This window comes from Phoca vitulina, unplaced genomic scaffold (assembly GCF_004348235.1).
Source record: "Phoca vitulina isolate PV1807 unplaced genomic scaffold, GSC_HSeal_1.0 scaffold469, whole genome shotgun sequence".
In the NCBI taxonomy this organism is placed as follows: Eukaryota; Metazoa; Chordata; class Mammalia; order Carnivora; family Phocidae; genus Phoca; species Phoca vitulina.
This window is the reverse complement of record NW_022590156.1, coordinates 207-18172: the sequence shown is the minus strand read 5'-3', so window position 1 is coordinate 18172 and position 17966 is coordinate 207. Positions and strand designations below refer to the sequence as shown.

Below are 17966 nucleotides of genomic sequence, written 5' to 3'. Positions count from 1 at the left end.
GGTGTCCTTGGGGTCACTGCTGACTTGTGAGAATGCTCCGAAGAAAGGCAAAGCTTTTATAATGCACCCTCGGGAAGGAGGGTGACCAGCCAACCAATGCCATTTCCTCTGGCCCAAGATATTAGTTTACTATTAGCTACTGTTGGCCATCATTTCAAAAGCTGATTCCCGTAGTGGTTGCATGCAAGAAACTCTACCCTGGTGCTCAGGCTCTGTCAACACTGGATGCTGGCACTTGCACCAAAGTCAGCAAACACAGCATCCAGGGAAATACCACACCAACCCTTGGATCAGAAGATCACACTGGTTTGGAAGATGGCGGAGGAGTAGGAGACCTGGATTTCGTCTGGTCTCAGGAATTCAGCTGGATAGGGATCAAACCATTCTGAACACCTACAAATTCAACAGGAGATCGAAGAAAATAGCAACAACTCTCTGAACAGAAAAGCGACCACTTTCTGGAAGGTAGGACGTGCGGAGAAGTGAATCCGAGGCGATATTCGGGAGGATAGACGGCGGGGGGAGGGGCCTCCGTCGGCCGCTTCTGGCAAGTGATAGAGCCGCGGAGCACAAAATCGGGACTTTTAGAGGCTGCTCCGCTGAGGGACGTCACTCTGGTGGCGAAGTGGGGGGTGGAACCCTCGCGGGACAGTGTGGTCTCAGGACCCTCGGGGTCACAGAAAGACCGGGGGTGCCTGAGTGCGGCAGAGCTCCCAGGGATCGGAGCGGGGAAGCCGGCTGCAGAGACGGAGCCCAGGCGCGGGCTCTCAGCTCGGGGTTGTCATAGACCGTGATCCGCGGCACAGTCGGGCCACTGCTCCTCCAGCAGGGACCCAACAAGCGGCAGATCCGGGGAGACTCACCTTCCTCCCCCGGGAGGAGCGGCGGGGAGCGCACCGCGGGGATCTGCTGGGTTTGGAGACTCCACCCGGGGTCGGGTGCCAGAGAGAGAAACGCTCGGTCACAGGCCGGGTGAGCGCGGAGTGTGGCCGGAGACCGGGGACACGAGAGTGACTGACGGCTTTTCTCTGGGGGCGCACTGAGGAGCGGGACCCCAAGTTCTCGGCTCCTCCGGGGCGGAGACTGGGAGGCCACCATTTTCACTCTCCGCCTCCAAAGCTGTACGGAAAGCTTGCAGGGAACAAAAGCTCCGGAGAGCAAACCCGAGCAGATGACTTAGCCCGGACCGGCAAGGGCGGGGCAATTCCGCCTCCGGCAGAGACATTTGGGAACCACGGCAACAGGCCCCTCCCCCAGGAGATCAGCGAGAACAGCCAGCCAAGACCAGGTTTACCGATCAGTGAGAACGGCAGAACTCCAGCGCTAGGGGAATACTGCACAGAGAATTCATGGCTTTTTTACCATGATTCTGTAGTCTTTCAAAGTTATTTTTTTTTTAACTGTCTTATTTTTCTTTTTCCCTTTCTCAACCAACATCTTATCAATCCCTTTTTAAAAAAAACATTTTTATTTTTCATTTTTAGAGTCATATTCTATCCCTTCATGGTAGTTACCCTTATTTTTGGCATATATATATATAAATTGTTCTCTCTTTAAAATTTTGAGATAGTTTCTTCTAACAGATCAAAATATACCCTAAATCTCTAGTGTATGGTTTTTTTCTACTCTCCTTCCTGATCGCATTCTCTCCCTTTTTTTTTCTTTTTTTTTTAAATCCTCTTCTTTCTTTTTTCAACTTCTTATCAATTCCTATTATAAAATTTCTTATAATTTTCATCTTTACAGTCATATTCCATCCCTTCATCATATCAACCCTTATTTTAGTACATATATAAGTTTTTCTTTCTTTAAAATTTTGGGAGGCACTTTCTTTTAACAGACCAAAATACACCCAAAATCTAGTGGGTGGCACTGATCTATGCACCAGCCTGATCATATTTGATCATATTCTGGTTGTTTTTGTTTTGTTTTGTTTTTGTTTGTTTTTATCTTTATCTTTTTCTTTTTCTTTTTTCTCTCTTTCCCTTTCTTTTCCCCCTGCTTCAGGTCTTTTCTGATTTGTTTAGAGTATATTTTCTGGGGACTTTGTTACCCTGTTAGCATTTTGTTCTCTCATTAATCTGTTCTCCTCTGCACAAAATGACAAGACGGAAAAAATCACCTCAACAAAAAGAACAAGAGGTAGTACCGACTACCAGGGACCTACTCAATACGGACATTAGTACGACGTCGGATCTAGAATTCAGAATCATCACTTTAAAGATACTAGCTGGGCTTGAAAAAAGCATGGAAGTTATTAGAGAAACCCTTTCTGGAGAAATAAAAGAACTAAAATCTAACCAAGTCGAAATCAGAAAGGCTATTAATGAGGTGCAGTCAAATATGGGGGCACTAACTGCTAGGATAACTGAGGCAGAAGAGAGAATCAGGGATATAGAAGACCAAATGATGGAAAATAAAGAAGCTGAGAAAAAGAGAGATAAACAACTACTGGATTACGAGGGCAGAATTCGAGAAATAAGCAATACCATAAGACGAAACAACATTAGAATAATTGGGATCCCAGAAGAAGAAGAAAGAGAGAGAGGGGCAGAAGGTATATTGGAGCAAATATAGCAAAGAACTTCCCTAATTTGGGGAAGGAAACAGGCATCAAAATCCAGGAGGCACAGAGAACCCCTCTCAAAATCAATAAAAATAGGTCAACACCCCGACATCTAATAGTAAAACTTATGAGTCTCAGAGACAAAAAGAAAATCCTGAAAGCAGCTCGGGAGAAGAGATATGTAACCTACAATGGTAGAAACATTAGATTGGCAACAGACTTATCCACAGAGACCTGGCAGGCCAGAAAGGACTGGCAGGATATATCCAGAGCATTAAATGAGAAAAATATGCAGCCAAGAATACTATATCCAGCTAGGCTGTCATTGAAAATAGAAGGAGAGATAAAAAGCTTCCAGGACAAACAAAAACTAAAGGAATTTGCAAACACGAAACCAGCCCCACAAGAAATATTGAAAGGGGTCCTCTAAGCAAAGACAGAGCCTAAAAGCAACATAGACCAGAAAGGAACACAAACAATATACAGTAACAGTCACCTTACAGGCAATACAATGGCACTAAATTCCTATCTTTCAATAGTTACCCTGAATGTAAATGGGCTAAATACCCCAATCAAAAGACACAGGCTATCAGATTGGATTAAAAAACAAGACCCATCGATATGCTGTCTGCAAGAGACTCATTTTAGACCCAAAGACACCCCCAGATTGAAAGTGAGGGGGTGGAAAACCATTTACCATGCTAATGGACACCAAAAGAAAGCTGGGGTGGCAATCCTTATATCAGACAAATTAGATTTTAAACCAAAGACTGTAATAAGAGATGAGGAAGGACACTATTTCCTACTTAAAGGGTCTATCCAACAAGAAGATCTAACAATTGTAAATATCTATGCCCCTAACATGGGAGCAGCCAATTATATAAGGCAATTAATAACAAAAGCAAAGCAACACATTGACAACAATACAGTAATAGTGGGGGACTTTAACACCCCCCTCACTGAAATGGACAGATCATCTAAGCAAAAGATCAACAAGGAAATAAAGACTTTAGGGACGCCTGGGTGGCTCAGTTGGTTAAGCGACTGCCTTCGGCTCAGGTCATGATCCTGGAGTCCCGGGATCGAGTCCCGCATCAGGCTCCCTGCTCGGCAGGGAGTCTGCTTCTCCCTCTGACCCTCCTCCCTCTCATGCTCTCTGTCTCTCATTCTCTCTCTCTCAAATAAATAAATAAAATCTTTAAAAAAAAAAAAAGACTTTAAATGACACACGGGATCAAATGGACTTCACAGACATATTCAGAACATTCCATCCCAAAGCAACGGAATACACATTCTTCTCTAGTGCTCATGGAACATTCTTCAGAATAGATCACATCCTAGGTCACAAATCAGGTCTCAACTGGTACCAAAAGATTGGAATCATTCCCTGCCTATTTTCAGACCACAGTGCTTTGAAACTAGAACTCAATCACAAGAGGAAACTCGGAAAGAACTCAAATACATGGAGGCTGAAGAGCATCCTACTGAAGAATGAATGGGTCAACCAGGAAATTAAAGAAGAATTTAAAAACTTCATGGAAACCAATGAAAATGAAAACACAACTATTCAAAATCTTTGGGATACAGCAAAGGCAGTCCTAAGAGGAAAGTATATAGCAATACAAGCCTTTCTCAAGAAACAAGAAAGGTCTCAAGTACACAACCTAACCCTACACCTAAAGGAGCTGGAGAAAGAACAGCAAATAAAGCCTCAACCCAGCAGGAGAAGAGAAATCATAAAGATCAGAGCAGAAATCAATGAAATAGAAACCAAAAGAACAGTAGAACAGATCAATGAAACAAGGAGCTGGTTCTTTGAAAGAATGAACAAGATTGATAAGCCCCTGGCCAGACTTATCAAAAAGAAAAGAGAAATGACCCAAATCAACAAAATCATGAATGAAAGAGGAGAGATCACAACCAACACCAAAGAAATACAAACAATTATAAGAACATATTATGAGCAACTCTATGCCAGCAAATTAGATAACCTGGAAGAAATGGATGCATTCCTAGAGATGTATCAACTACCAAAACTGAACCAGGAAGAAATGGAAAACCTGAACAGACCTATAACCACTAAGGAAATTGAAGCAGTCATCAAAAATCTCCCAAAACACAAAAGCCCAGGGCCAGATGGCTTCCCAGGGGAATTCCACCAAACATTTCAAAAAGAATTAATACCTATTCTTCTGAAACTGTTCCAAAAAATAGAAATGGATGGAAAACTTCCAAACTCATTTTATGAGGCCAGTATTACCTTGATCCCAAAACCAGACAAAGACCCCATCAAAAAGGAGAATTACAGACCAATATCCCTGATGAACATGGATGCAAAAATTCTCACCAAAATACTAGCCAATAGGATCCAACAGTACATTAAAAGGATTATTCACGAAGGGGGGGAAATCGGAGGGGGAGAAGAATCATGAGAGACGATGGACTCTGAAAAACAAACTGAGGGTTCTAGAGGGGAGGGGCGTGGGAGGATGGGTTAGCCTGGTGATGGGTATTAAGGAGGGCACGTTCTGCATGGAGCACTGGGTGTTATGCACAAACAATGAATCATGGAACACTATATCTAAAACTAATGATGTAATGTATGGGGATTAACATAACAATAAAAAAAATTAAAAATAAATAAATAAATAAAAGGATTATTCACCACGACCAAGTGGGATTTATCCCTGGGCTGCAAGGTTGGTTCAACATCCGCAAATCAATCAATGTGATACAATACATTAACAAAAGAAAGAACAAGAATCATATGATCCTCTCAATAGATGCAGAAAAAGCATTTGACAAAGTACAGCATCCTTTCTTGATCAAAACTCTTCAGAGTATAGGGATAGAGGGTACATACCTCAATATCATAAAAGCCATCTATGAAAAACCTACAGCAAATATCATTCTCAATGGGGAAAAACTGAGAGCTTTCCCCCTAAGGTCAGGAACGCGGCAGGGATGTCCACTATCACCACTGCTATTCAACATAGTATTGGAAGTCCTAGCCACAGCAATCAGACAACAAAAAGAAATCAAAGGCAACCAAATCGGAAAAGAAGAAGTCAAACTCTCACTCTTTGCAGATGATATGATACTTTATGTGGAAAATCCCAAAGACTCCACCCCAAAACTGCTAGAACTCATACAGGAATTCAGTAAAGTGGCAGGATATAAAATCAATGCACAGAAGTCAGTGGCATTCCTATACACCAACAACAAGTCAGAAGAAAGAGAAATTAAGGAGTCGATCCCATTTACAATTGCACACAAAACCATAAGATACCTAGGAATAAATCTAACCAAAGAGGCAAAGGATCTGTACTCAGAAAACTATAAAATACTCATGAAAGAAATGGAGGAAGACACAAAGAAATGGAAAAACGTTCCATGCTCATGGATTGGAAGAACAAATATTGTGAAGATGTCAATCCTACCTAGAGCAATCTACACATTCAATGCAATCCCTATCAAAATACCATCCACTTTTTTCAAAGAAATGGGACAAATAATCCTAAAATTTGTATGGAACCAGAAAAGACCCCGCATAGCCAGAGGAATGTTGAAAAAGAAAAGCAAAGCTGGCGGCATCACAATTCCGGACTTCCAGCTCTACTACAAAGCTGTCATCATCAAGACAGTATGGTACTGGCACAAAAACAGACACATAGATCAATGGAACAGAATAGAGAGCCCAGAAATGGACCCTCAACTCTATGGTCAACTAATCTTCGACAAGGCAGGAAAGAATGTCCAATGGAAAAAAGACAGTCTCTTCAACAAATGGTGTTGGGAAAATTGGACAGCCACATGCAGAAGAATGAAACTGGACCATTTCTTCACACCACACACAAAAATAGACTCCAAATGGTTAAAAGACCTCACTGTGAGACTGGAGTCCAACAAAATCCTAAAGGAGAACACAGGCAGCAACCTCTTCGACCTCAGCTGCAGCAACTTCTTCCTAGAAACATCGCCAAAGGCAAGGGAAGCAAGGGCAAAAATGAACTATTGGGACTTCATCAAGATAAAACGCTTTTGCAAAGCAAAGGAAACAGTCAACAAAACCAAAAGACAACTGACAGAATGGGAGAAGATATTTGCAAATGACATATCAGATAAAGGGCTAGTATCCAAAATCTATAAAGAACTCATCAAACTCAACACCAAAAGAACAAAGAATCCAATCAAGAAATGGGCAGAAGACATGAACAGACATTTTTCCAAAGAAGACATCCAAATGGCCAACAGACACATGAAAAAGTGTTCAATATCGCTCGGCATCAGGGAAATCCAAATCAAAACCTCAATGAGATACCACCTCACACCAGTCAGAATGGCTAAAATTAACAAGTCAGGAAATGACAGATGTTGGTGGGGATGCGGAGAAAGGGGAACCCTCCTACACTGTTGGTGGGAATGCAAGCTGGTGCAGCCACTCTGGAAAACAGTATGGAGGTTCCTCAAAAAGTTGAAAATAGAGCTACCATATGATCCAGCAATTGCACTACTGGGTATTTATCCCAAAGATACAAAAGTAGGGACCCGAAAGGGTACGTGCACCCCGATGTTTATAGCAGCAATGTCCACAATAGCCAAACTGTGGAAAGAGCCAAGATGTCCATCGACAGATGAATGGATAAAGAAGGTGTGGTATATATATACAATGGAATATTATGCAGCCATCAAAAGGAATGAGATCTTGCCATTTGCAATGACGTGGATGGAACTGGAGGGTATTATGCTGAGCGAAATAAGTCAAACAGAGAAAGACATGTATCATATGACCTCACTGATATGAGGAATTCTTAATCTCAGGAAACAAACTGAGGGTTGCTGGAGTGGGGGGTGGGATGGGAGGGATGGGGTGACTGGGTGATGGACCTGGGGAGGGTATGTGCTCTGGTAAGCGCTGTGAATTGTGCAAGACTGTTGAATCTCAGATCTGTACCTCTGAAACAAATAATGCAATATATGTTAAGAAAGAAAAAAAGAAGAAGAATGTAGCAGGAGGGGAAGAATGAAGGGGGGGAAACCGGAGGGGGAGACGAACCATGAGAGACGATGGACTCTGAAAAACAAATAATGCAGGGTTCTAGAGGGGAGGAGAGTGGGAGGATGGGTTAGCCTGGTGATGGGTATTGAGGAGGGCACGTTCTGCATGGAGCACTGGGTGTTATGCACAAACAATGAATCATGGAACACTACATCTAAAACTAATGATGTAATGTATGGGGATTAACATAACAATAAAAAAAATTTAAAAAAAAGGAGGGCATGTATTGCATGGAGCACTGGGTATTAGACGCAAACAATGAATCATGGATCACTACACCAAAAACTAATGAAGTACTACTGTATGGTGACTAACATAACATAATAAAAAAATTATAAAAAAAAAACTAATGATGTACTATACAGTGGCTAATAGAACATAATTAAAAAAAGAATAGACTTATCTCTATTAAAGAAATTAAATCAATAATTAATAACTTTCTAAATCAAAAGGTAGCACGCCCAGATTAATTCTACCAAACTTTTAAGGAATGAATTCTCTGTATAAAAAGAATTGTACATCAGGGCAGTGGACACAGTGTCTGGTGAGAACCTGCTTCCTCACTGAAGGCCATCTTTATGCTGTGTCCTCATGTGGTAGAAGAGGAAAGGCAGCTCTGTGGGGTCCCTTTTATAGGGGCACTGGTCTCACTCATGAGGGCTTTGCCCTCCTGACCTAAGCCTTTCCCAAAGGTCCCACCTCCTAATACCATCACCTGAGATTTAGGGCTTCGACATGTGAGCTTTGAAGAGACACAGACATTCAGTCCACAGCACGTGGACTTTTAAAGGTGATGCTGGTAATGGTACAGAAGTGGGGAGAGCTCTAGAGAGAGGTTCTGTCTCTTTAGAGCATTCAAAAGTAATCATGTATGAAATGTTGTCAGAAGCATGGACCATGAAGACTGATCTGATAAGGCTCCGGACAGAAATGAGGAACACGCTCACTTGGCAATGCAGAAAAGGCAATTCTTGTAACAAGCTGGAAAAGAACTTGATTGAATTGTGTCTGAGTTGCATTGTTTTGTGGAAGGCAGAACTTGAAAGCAATGACACTGGATACATAGCTGAGCAGGTGTCTAAACAATGTACTGGCGGAACAGACAGGTCCTTCCTGACTGCTCATAGGGAAGTACAAGGAGAGAGAAGTGACTTGAAGATGGAATTGTTAAGCAAAAATCTGTTGGAAATTCTTATCTTATCCTTATTGCAAAAAGAGAGAGAGACAGCATGTTCAGAAGAGAGCACTTAAAGGTGTGGCCAAGTGATCCTTTGGTAGGGAGGTTTGCAGGGTGGGAACCAGGTGAGGAGGAAAGAGATGGGAAGGAAGGGAGGCTGTTGGACTTGGATTTTACTGGCTGAAATAATAGAGCTTTTCAGCTGTGAAGAATGTGGTACTTCAAAGCAAGGGAAGCATGACCCTGAAGTCCACTCAGAGATTACGAGAGCCACCTTTTCAGTTTCAAGGGAGACTATCACCTTGTTTTCACAAGCCAGACATCCTCTGCCTGAAGTCCTTGGGGCCGGGATACCTGGGGATGCCCAGGGGCATGACCCCTACCCAGCAGAGGTTCAGGGACAGGATCTCCACCCCAGTGGTTCTGGAGGGCAGAGCCTCAAGCCAGACAGGATTTTCCTCAGGTGTTGAGATCCTGTAATCTGCCATGCTGGGCTTTAGACGTCCTGGGACCTGCCACCCCTCCTTTCCTTACCATTTCTCCCTTTTGCCATGGGAGTGTCTATCAGGCGCCTGTCCCATCACATAACTCATTTGGTGTCATGGGTAACAGCTGGAGAGAGGTTTTGCTTGAGGAGAAACAGTGCCTCCTGTCTCACCCCCATCTGATTTAGTGGATATTTAGGGGAGACTGGATTTTGGACTTAAATGCTGACTGCAAGCAGTAAGACTTTGAGGCTGCTGGGATGGAATCAGTGTACTCTACATGTGGGAAGATATGAATTTTGGGAAGCTAGGAATGGAAAGCTATAGACTAAATGTCTGTGTCCCCCAGAATTCCTATGTTGAAGCCCTATTCTCAACGTGATGGTCTTAGGAGGCAGGGCCTTTGGGAGCTGACCAGGCCATGAATGGAACCAGGGCCCTTAGGAGAAGAGCCAGAGAGCTAGCTAGCTCTCTTCTATACATGAGAACACAGCAGGAAGTCAGCAATCTACGACCCAAAAGCCATCTGCTCTCACCAGAACCCCACTCTGCTGGCATTCTGATTGTGGACTTAGAGCCTCCACACCTTTCAGTCGGTGATAAACCACAGTCTATGGCACCTTGTTACAGCAAAGAGAACAGACCAAGACATTCCTTCTTTCCCTTGTCCACCCCACCCTTTCTCTTCCTGTTCTGCCAAAGGTGGTTCAGATCAGTGGAGGGTTTCTTAAGCTAAGACTAATTTTCAAGGTAGTTTTACCTGGCGTCCATGCTTGCCCTTAAGGAGACAGCAAGACTCGTAAGAGCTGGGGCTTGGGAAACTACAGCATGGATGCATTTTGGAATGTGCTGACCGGGAAGCAACCCAAGCCTGTTGATAATCAACTGCTGCTACCTGGATCAGTTAAACACTTACACCCCAACAGCCCCCACTCTCCCTCCCAACTGTTTTTCATCACTTTTGAGTACTTTAGAATTTTCCTAGGCATTCTCTCAACTTCAAATCCCCAAAGCAAATAAAAAGACATTTTCTTATCTTTTTCTGCTGGAAGTAGTATTACCCCCTGTGTAGATATGGTCAGGAAAAAGGCAGGCAACTTTCAGAATGGGGCAGCTGGTCCTCCTCAGTTTGTGATTTGTCTGTCAATGTTGGTTTTGCTAGTGCTTCATGGTGGGTAAGATGGCACACACATCCTAATCCCAGAACCCGTGATTATGCTACTTTACATGAAGAAGGGGTTTTGAATGTGTGATGAAGTTAGGAACTCTAAGACAGGGAGACTATCTTGTGTTATTTGGGTGGGCCCATTATTGTCACAGGACCCATATAAGAGGGAGGTGGGAGGGTCAGTCAGAGAGAGATTGAAAGATGCTACACGGTTGGCTTTGAAACATTATTCATTTTATTAAGGAACACTTATGCAGGACTTTCGGCGTGCCGCTCAAGTTCCAAAGGCTCTGCATACCTACACTGTCCAGCCCTCATACTCTATTGCATAGAGGGGCCTCCATCAGGCCCATCCCACAGATGGGCAGTCAAAGCATGAAGGCTGAGCACACAGGGGGCTTTGGTGGGAGCCAACAGGGTGGGGACAGAGTTCTTGTTCCAAATTCCTCTACTGCTTCACCACATTGTTTAGTTCACTGAGCTGATTAATGATTTCCTCATTTCTGCCTTATTCCACACAGGTTCCCCGTGAGCCTAGAGTTTTTGTTCCAGATACAAAGTCACATTTTAATGTTAAGAGATAGTAACAGATGTCTGTGTTGACTTTTCAGACATAGTTTAATCTTAAAATATAGCACATGATGCTGAGAAGTGAGCCCAAAGGAACAACTTCATATCCTAGGGACAGATGGTAGTGGATACATTTTTAACATGGCTAACAAGCTTTCAAAAAATAGAGCTACCCTATGACCCAGCAATTGCACTACTGAGTATTTACCCCAAAGACACAGATGTAGTGAAAAGAAGGGCCATATGCACCCCAATGTTCATAGCAGCAATGTCCACAATAGCCAAACTGTGGAAGGAGCTGGGATGTCCTTCAACAGATGAAGGGATAAAGAAGATGTGGTCCATATATACAATGGAATAGTATTCAGCCATCAGAAAGTATGAATACCCACCATTTGCATCGACATGGATGAAACTGGAGGGGATTATGCTAAGTGAAATAAGTCAAACAGAGAAAGACAATTATCATATGGTTTCACTTATTTGTGGAACATAAGGAATAGCATGGAGGACATTAAAAGAAGGAAGGGGAAAATGAAGGGGGGAAATCAGAGGTGGAGATGAACCATGAGAGACTATGGACTCTGAGAAATAAACTGAGGGTTTTAGAGGGGGGTGGGGGATGGGTAAGCATGGTGATGGGTCGTAAGGAGGGCACGTATTGCAATGAGCACTGGGTGTTATACGCAAACAATTCATCATGGATCACTACATCAAAAACTAATGAGGGCACCTGGGTGGCTCAGATGGTTAAGCGTCTGCCTTCGGCTCAGGTCATGATCCCAGGGTCCTGGGATCAAGCCCCACATCGGGCTCCTGGCTCAGCAGGGAGTCTGCTTCTCCCTCTCCCTCTGCCTCTGCCTCTCTCCCTGCTCATGCTCTCTCTCTCTCTCTGTATCTATGTGTCTCAAATGAATAAATAAAATCTTAAAAAAAAAAAAAAAACTAATGATGTACTATATGGTGACTAACATAACATAATAAAAATAAATAAATAAATACAGAAATTCAAAAAAAACCCCAAAGGTATATTATTTTTCCCCTTTTCCAAACTACAAAGCAGCGTTTGTATTCTTTTTTGTGAATCATGGTGACTGGGTACTTCTACTTTCCTGGAAGAGGTGCGTTTACATTACTATAGTCTCACTCACCCTTGATCCAGGCACCCCAACATAGACTCAAGTAGGTCATAGTTTGTTTCAATTTGTTTAATTGGTTTTACACAATCTTTTTTGGACTTTGCTGTCAAATTTAATCTGATGTACATAACTCTGGAAAGCAGCACCTCTAGCCCAATTTCTTCCCTGAGTACTTTCACTGAGACTGTGCAAGGAGGGTCTTCCTGGAGGCACCAAGGGGACATGGGGGGAGCAGGAAAACTCCAGGTTTGCATCGAAGAGCCTGGGGATGGGGTGGGACTCTTCAGCCTGAGCGGGGAATGACACAGAGTTTGTAATGGGGTGGGATCTTGGCAAAACCGATTAGGATGGGACTGAGGTCAATATCCTTGGGGTCAACAAGAGACTTCAGGTTAAAGTGCTGCAGAATAGCGGACAAGAACAGGAACAATTCCATGCGAGCCAGGCCTTCTCCAACACACACCCGCTTTCCTGGAAATGACAGTAGTGCTGCTGAGACTCTGAGGCAGCTTCAGGACACAGCAGCACAGGTAAGGAAGCAGAGGGGGGCCGGGCAGGAGGGGGCTGTGGGTAAACTGTCACCCTAAAGCAGAACGGACCCCTCTCTGCCCCTTGGAAGGAAGCACATAACACCTTTCCGCATAAGAATATCCATGATAGACACATTCAGGGACCAGCCTTCATACGGCTTCTGTCGCCAGGACTCAGCAGCATAAACCTATGTGGGGTTGGGAGAGCGATCTCTGCCCATTGCTCGCCCTGACATCTTTCAGGAAAGAGGTAGGGCCACAGCCAGAAGCCAGTGCTCTAACCTTGAGTATTATTGAGTTGGTTACATACTTCCCTCCCACCAGCCACTGAGGAAAGGCCCTGGAGGAGACCAAGGGCCTGAGAGAGGGCACTGGGACACAGCCTAGGGAAGGCCAGATGGTTCCATGGGTCCAGGTAACCAAACGTTAGGTTTTGTTTATTAACTCTTGTTTAAAATTATGGAGAATTATGTAATGCAGTTTTGAAAGATTTTCACTAAGTCCTATTAAATAGAGTTTTAGCACTGGATGAAGAGAAGTATCTGCTATGAAGTAAGAATAATTCATCTCATTCCCAGGACCTCAGGTAAGAAGGTGTCATTTAACCTCTATGAACAGGGGAGAACACACTTGGGTCCCCCTACAGGTGCTTGACCATGGAACTGGGGACAGTTCCTTAGGGAAGGCCCTACATCTTCACTCTTCTTACCTGCGGAAAATGCCTTGAAATAGTCACTATATTTGAACTTTCCATTTTCATTCAGAAAGTGCTCTGGCTTAAACTTCTCTGGATCAGGAAATTCTTGGTTGTCAAACAAGATGGAGTCCAGTGTTGGAATTACAACAGTGCCCTAGAAGGAAAAAGGCCTGTGTCAGTCAAATTAACAAAACATGAGCTTTCCACTGGGACGCCCAGTGGGGGAAGTCGTTTGCTTAAGCACTAGATGGCAGGCAGTCAGGGGTCAGGTCTAAATGGTGACAAGAGCTCTAATCTCATCAGAAGAGGAGCTCACAGGCTAGATGCTACTGTTGTGGTTTCTGAGGTTGGGAAGTACCACAAACCCCAGGCACTGGCCCAGGGGTCCCCTGCCAGATTTTCTCCATTCGGTGGTCACCAGGTCCATGTGAGGACTGCTGGGGAAGCAGCACTCTGTGGGGCGGAACACAGGCCTGTCCCCCACCATTCAGCCAAATCTGCCAAAGGATCCTGCCTTTTGGTGGGTTGGCTGATGGGCTGGCAGGGTGGTGCTCATGGTGCGCACTCCAGGCTCACAACTGACCTTGGGGATGACATATCCTCTGAACTCCGTGTCCTGGTTTGCTTCATGGGGCAGGTTGGAGGGCAGGAGGTCGATGAATCGCTGAATCTCATGCACCACGGCATCCATGTAGGGCATCTCTAGCCTGTCCTTGATGGCAGGGATTCGGCTTGGCCCAATCACCCTGTCGATTTCTTCATGAAGTTTCTCTGCCAAGATATGAATAGAATAGATCAATGCCAGGCTGGCTCGGCACCCAACCACCCCTCTGCCCAGCAGATGCTTATGGAGCACTCTCGGCAGTGCTTTGGGGTGTCCTGGATACTTTGGATACACAAATGCCAATGAGAGCCACACTCTGCGAGGCTATTTAAGTCTCTAGCATGTGTTAGCCTCCAGCTGATCATAGCTGATCCAGTTCTTGACATTACACCAGGAGTAGAGAATAACAAAAGGTTCTTAGAAATTTCAGTTGGAGGGAAATCTCTGTCTTAATTATGACCCCAGGCTGGTTTATTGCACCCTTCAGGAAGTGTGGAGGTGAACGACAGGATGGAAACAGATATATGTGGCCTTCTGCGTGAAGAACAAGGAAGCACCAGGGCTGCCCCCCAGGCTGGGCGACCCTTCCTTTGACAAGTTGCTGGGTTAGCAATATATTGAGTGAATGACAAAATTGTGTACCATGTGGTTCCCAGGTAAAAATGTAAAACACACCCAGTATGGCTGGTATGCTGACACTGAGCAAACATTAAATGTATGAAGGCGAGCACAGAGATGACACACACGGTCCTGGGACAAGCCTGGGGGCGCAGGCAGGGGTCCCAAGGAGGGGCTTCGGCAGCCTGTCTTCAGGAGCCCTGAAGCAGATGCTGCCAAGGCTAACACGTGGTACGTTCGGCAGTGGTGTAAGGGTGTCCGTCATATTTATCTTCTTTTTCTCTATATTGGAGATTACTTATAATTAATCATGTAAAACAGTTTTTCAGTCTAGTTCCCCCAGTACTCAGAAGTTCTCTCAGCTCTGTGAAAGGCTTTGCTCCAGAGACTTTTGGCTCCTTCACCCCTCACCCTTCTGTGAGACAGAAAATGCAATGGCTTTGGGGTCAGATCTGATCCTGAACAGGTGACACTCCACATCCCTGGGGGAAATTACCTCATATCCTAGAACAGCTGCCCTTAAGAGCACAGTGTCTTTCGGTGCTCATGCTGTGCCAGGCACATAGCAGGAGCCAAATTATCCTTAGCAGCAACAGCAAGCATGCCTCGGGGTGATGGGGCGCCCCGGAGCAGGGCCCAGGGGCCTGGCCGCTAGCCATGAGGACACCCTCACCCTATCCTGCCCTCTCTTTCTCCCTGCTCTGCCTAGCAAGCCAGGTCTCGTTCAGGGACAAGGTAGATGTTATTTTCACTGTCATAAATAGGTTATATTGTGGAGCAGAATGCAGATGACATTGCATTTCTCCACGCTGGTACTGGCTCTTCTGTTCTGAAATCAGGTGTGAGTCAGTGGGGTGTGAGGAATTGGTATTCAAGAGTGCCAGGCACCCATCATATACAAGAGCACGCCCACTGAATTCATGCAGTGATCCCCACGTCACTGCCGTGAGGATTAACAAGCAATGCCAATTTCCATTTTGCAGACAGAAAGCTTCACCCTAAATACTCCAGCCTGACAATCCATGGCCCCAGAATCCTTGCCTGCTCTTGGCATACCTTCGACCTCTGGGTATTTCATGAGAATCAGGAGCCCGTATCTCAGAGTGGTGCTGGTGGTCTCTGTACCCGCAAAGAACAGGTCAGCCACGGTCACGGCAACGTTGTCCGACGTGCACCAAGGCTCTGCGCCGTATCTTTCCTGCAGATATTAGAGGCAGACGGGGACTCCATAAGAAGACGTCTTCAGGTGGATGAGAGACCTCTGTCCTCCTCAGCCTCAAAAGAACCTGACAGCTCAGCCAGCTCCACAGGGAGGAGAGGGCAGGTGTGCATGAGGGTATCCCCTGGAGACATGGTCGTCTCCATGGCACAGTTAGGGAAACCAAGGCTCCCAGAAAACTGACTACAGGCCCACGCACCTGGCCCCACAGCCACTGAGGGCTTCTCCAAGAAAGCCGTCTTGCTGGCCAGCACCATGGACGGTGTGTGCTGCTTGAGTTCCACCAGGCAGGCTGGCTGTGTCCCCACACCTCTAGGAGCAGGTGTGATGATCATGTGAAGCCATGTGCGGTCGGACCAGGAGCATCAGAACATGCCCGCATGGGCCAGCAGTGTCCCAGTGTCGGTCTGAAGCATGCACGTGCATGCCCCCACCCCACCAGCAGACACACGGGGTCCGTGGAACCAGGGTCTGCACGGTACCTTCTGCAATTCCAGGAGCAGGCAGTCGGTGAAGTCCCGGGGGCAGTTGGGGTCCAGCGACTCCTGATGCTCCTTCACTCTTTCTGAAGTGTAATCTTTTATTTCAGACACATTTTTAAATACTTTTCGATGGCTTCCAGGCAGGTAGTGCAGGTAGCTTGGGAAAACATTATAAAGCTAGAAAGAGAGAGAGAGGGAATTTCTATTTTTTTTTCCAGATGCAACATGGTTTTGTGTACTGGGCTAATTATTTTCTCCAACTTGAATTTATGGACATCACATTGTATTATTTAGAACATTTTGGCTCACAGTATCTTTTTGGCACCTCGTTGTGGGGTGTGTGAGGTCACGTGTTAGTGGGGTCCTGTTTCAAAGGGTAAAACGGCCTCCCGTGGTCAGCAAGGGAAACATCGGGCCCGATGGATGTCTCCAGAAGCAACATCCAGGCTATCGAGTTACACAAGCCCTGGCTGTTCTCTGGCTTTTGTGGGCCTGTCTGCCTGTCTCCCAGTTCCTGTCCTTGTCCTTTTCCTAACCTCAGTGGAGCAACCACGGGCAGGTGCAAACTAGGCGGGGGGGGGGGGGGGGGGGGGGGCCGGGGGGCGCGGGGGGGGGGGGGGGGGGGGGGGGGGCCTCACTTGGAGCCAGCATGTGCTGAGCAGGTAGAAGTTCTCATTGAAAAGCCTCTGTATCCTCAGACCCGTCTCATCCATGTAGTCAAAGTGCTTGCGGAAGAGGATGTCAGCGATGACGTTGAAGGGGGCAAAGCCCAGGAGAAAGGTGGGGTCGAAGGGCTGGCCTGGAAGACAGGGGAGCGGTCAGGGCAGCTCCCACCCACTAACACTTTCCAGCGCCTGTGAGGCGTCATCCTAAGCACCCCCGTAATTCTACGAGGCTTGTGGGAGCCTACTGGGGGTCCCTGTACTTTCCAGTTATTCCGGATGAACACACTGGACATGGAGAGGACCCTGCGATGCAGACAGTGTCTGTGGATTAAGGCAACCCTCTCGGTGCCAGCTGGGCCTCACGGGTCCACCAGGGCTGCCCCCAGGCTGAGTGTGCAAGGATCTGGCCACCACACGCACCCTGGGTGCCCCTGAGTGCCTCCAGCAGGAAGGGGATCTCCCTCTGGATCCGTTCCTCGTTGCCACGCTTCCCCATGCCATAGTCCCGGAGCGTGGTCAGGGAGAGCCGCCGGGTGTCCTTCCAGCCTGGTCCGTTGTTGAAAGTAATCCCTAGGGAAGAGGGGACAGCAGAGGAGTTACTGCAGACCCCCTGGGGCAGAGTGACAAGGTGAGTGGCTCCAAGCAGGAGGGACCCAAGTGGCAAACTGTCCAGCCTGGGCACCCAAGCACTGGGGCTGCCTGGTGTCCAGAAGCTTGACTGGTACCCCTGAGGCTGGCTTTCCACCTGACATTTCACCTCCCCCAGTGTTCTTCACACCATCAGTTTACTGTCTTTTTCCACTTTGCCCGGAGTCTTCCCACGTGAAACAAAATCACAGCTGCCCACCAAGAGAAAGCCCCCAACCCCTTTCTCAGAAGCTCTCCTATTTCCACTGGTTTCTAACCTCCACATTACAAATAAAAAAAGTGTCCTTACTAAAACCTGAGCTGTCACTCGGCTCCCAGACTCTGCCAACCATCGGACTT

The 17966-nt window shown here is 46.0% G+C and overlaps 1 protein-coding gene across 1 annotated transcript; it reads right to left on the bottom strand.

Annotated features, from left to right (window-relative positions):
* Nucleotides 1-12217: 12217 nt before the first annotated feature.
* Nucleotides 12218-17549, bottom strand: LOC116629254 (cytochrome P450 2E1; the record flags this gene model as incomplete). Its single annotated transcript, XM_032399551.1, has 7 exons — nucleotides 12218-12635; nucleotides 13404-13545; nucleotides 13975-14162; nucleotides 15670-15811; nucleotides 16315-16491; nucleotides 16953-17113; nucleotides 17400-17549. Coding segments are annotated over 7 exons (1148 nt in total), but the record flags the coding sequence as incomplete, so codon positions are not given.
* Between the last annotated feature and the right edge of the window lie 417 nt (nucleotides 17550-17966).